The 2,062-nt window shown below is 67.4% G+C and overlaps 1 protein-coding gene across 1 annotated transcript in view; it reads right to left on the reverse strand.

Annotated features, from left to right (window-relative positions):
* The window catches only part of MNEG_3423 (DNA topoisomerase II), a gene marked incomplete at both ends in the record, with an annotated part of 6,120 nt that overhangs the window by 2,092 nt on the left and 1,966 nt on the right, over positions 1-2,062 (reverse strand). Inside the window, 6 exons of the mRNA XM_014048094.1 lie at positions 21-103; positions 300-420; positions 760-876; positions 1,116-1,228; positions 1,523-1,600; positions 1,931-2,021. Of these exons, the coding sequence (XP_013903548.1) occupies positions 21-103; positions 300-420; positions 760-876; positions 1,116-1,228; positions 1,523-1,600; positions 1,931-2,021 (603 nt within the window). The remainder of the gene's footprint in view (positions 1-20; positions 104-299; positions 421-759; positions 877-1,115; positions 1,229-1,522; positions 1,601-1,930; positions 2,022-2,062) is intronic.

The following is a 2,062-nucleotide window of genomic DNA, read 5'->3' on the forward strand; positions in this document are numbered from 1 at the left end:
GGGGGGGGCGTGCGGCTTACTTTGAGATCTTCTCGAGCATGGCGGGCGTCAGCTCGCACTTGCTGCCAAAGCTGGAGGCCTTGGTGGTCAGCGTCTCCTTGGTCTGAGGTGGGGGGGGGCACAGCAACAGAGATTCAGCGGCGGCAGCTCAGAATATTGTGCACCACTACCCTGCTGCAGGGCTTGAGCGGGCCATCTAATATCCAAGGCGTGGGCGACAGTGTGCTGATGTGGGGTCGCGCCCCGCCGCCGTTCCTGGAAGCAGCGTGCAGGGGGAAGGGGGGGACGCGCGGGGTCACCTGCGAGTCGAAGGCGGGGTTCACGATCTGCGCGTTGGCAAACACCCAGAGGTGGTTCTTGACCATGAAGGGCTTCACGTTGGCGGTCTTGCTCTTCTTGTTGAGCTTCTCGCACATGTACCTGCGGGTGCGGCACGGGGGTGGGGGGGGAGAGGGGGGGGCGGCGGCGGGGATGAGTGCTGGGCCGCGCAAACGGGGCAGCCGCGGTCGCAGGCGGCGGATGGGGCGGCCGTGCAAGTAGCAAGAAGCTGCCCCTTCAAACAACCCGCAGACAGGAGGGGCCGCTTGCTTTGACCAACTGCCACTTTCCGCGCAGCACGCACGGCCACAGGCCACTTGATGAGGGACGGGACACATCAGCAGCCACAGCCCCCTGCTTCAGCCGGATGCGAGCTGCAGCACAGCGCCGGAACACGCAACGCGCGCGCAATCCAGATTGACCAGATCTTGACGCGCCCACTTTGAGATCTGGTTGACGAGGTAATCCACGTGCGTGCCGCCCTTGGAGGTGCAGATGCTATTGACGAACGACACCTGCTGGAACTGGCCGTCCGTGGCGCTGACGCAGATCTCCCACCTGCAGGAAAAAGGGGTGCAGGAAAAAAGGGGGCGGCAGGGAAGGGGTCAGTGTTGTGGGGTGGAAGGGAGGGCGGCGACTCTCAGCGCCTGGGGGAAGGAAGGGCGCCGGCTGCGGCCCGTGCTGACCGGGCTGCAACTGCAGGTGGGCAGCCGCGCGGCAGGGGCCGCCTCCAAGGAACCCCCACGAATAAGAGTCAAGTGCCCGCCCCCACCCGTCTGCCCCGTCCGCCCCGTCACCTGTCGTTGACGCGCTCGTACACGCGCGGCACCCCGGCGTCCTTGGGGCCCAGGTAGAGCTCGCAGTAGTCCTGGAACGCCTTGACGGGCAGCCGCACGCCGTTGAGGTACACCTGGGGGGGGGGTGGGGGAGTCGAGGGGTGGACGGGGTGGGTGTGGAGGGGTGTGGAACAGGACCATGCACGTGGCTTGTTGTGTGCGCGAGTGTGATTGTGTGTTTGCGTCGAGTTGTGTATGAAGCATGGGTAGGGAGTGGTTATCTGACGCGACGCGGGGCATGCGCGGCTCTGCAGCTTGTGGGTTCAATGACAGGGCAAGCAAGGGGCAAGGAAGTCCTTCCTTCGGCGCGCGCGCGGGGGTCCGACGGCGGCTCGGGAGCACATCGGGCGGGGGGCGCGCGACCGCACCTTGACGGTCTTGCCCAGCACGCCCGCAATGTCGTACACGCGCTTGTGCATCAGCGCCACCACGTCGTCCTCCAGCTCCTTTTGGGGGGGAGAGGGGGCAGAGGGGGCGCGGCGCACGGCGTGGGGGCAGCGTGGGGCGGCGGTGGTGCGGGGCGCACAGGGGCTTGCTGTTGGTGGCAGCGGGCCAGCAAGGTGCGGGACGCGGCGGGCGGGAGGAAGCCGCGGCGCCCGTATGGGGGCGAGTAGTGATGCTGAGAGGCAAGGGCGGCGAGAGGGGCGAGGTGGCACATGCCGGGGCACACCGCGAGCAGGCACTGTCGTGGGCGGCGGCAGGGTGGGGTTGCGAGTGGGCGTGGCGCAGACGGGTGGCATGGCGGTTGGGCTGGGTGCATGAGGGTGGGTGCCCACTGCCATGTCAAACTTGGCCAGGTCCGGCTTGAAGGTGATGGCGGTCCAGTTGTCGCTGGCCTTGCAGGGCTTGATCTCAGGGTTGGACTTCCTGGGGGTGGATGTGGGAGACACGGAGGGAGGGGTGGGCGG

The sequence above is a fragment of the Monoraphidium neglectum genome, assembly GCF_000611645.1.
Source record: "Monoraphidium neglectum strain SAG 48.87 unplaced genomic scaffold scaffold00430, whole genome shotgun sequence".
Classification (NCBI taxonomy): domain Eukaryota; kingdom Viridiplantae; phylum Chlorophyta; class Chlorophyceae; order Sphaeropleales; family Selenastraceae; genus Monoraphidium; species Monoraphidium neglectum.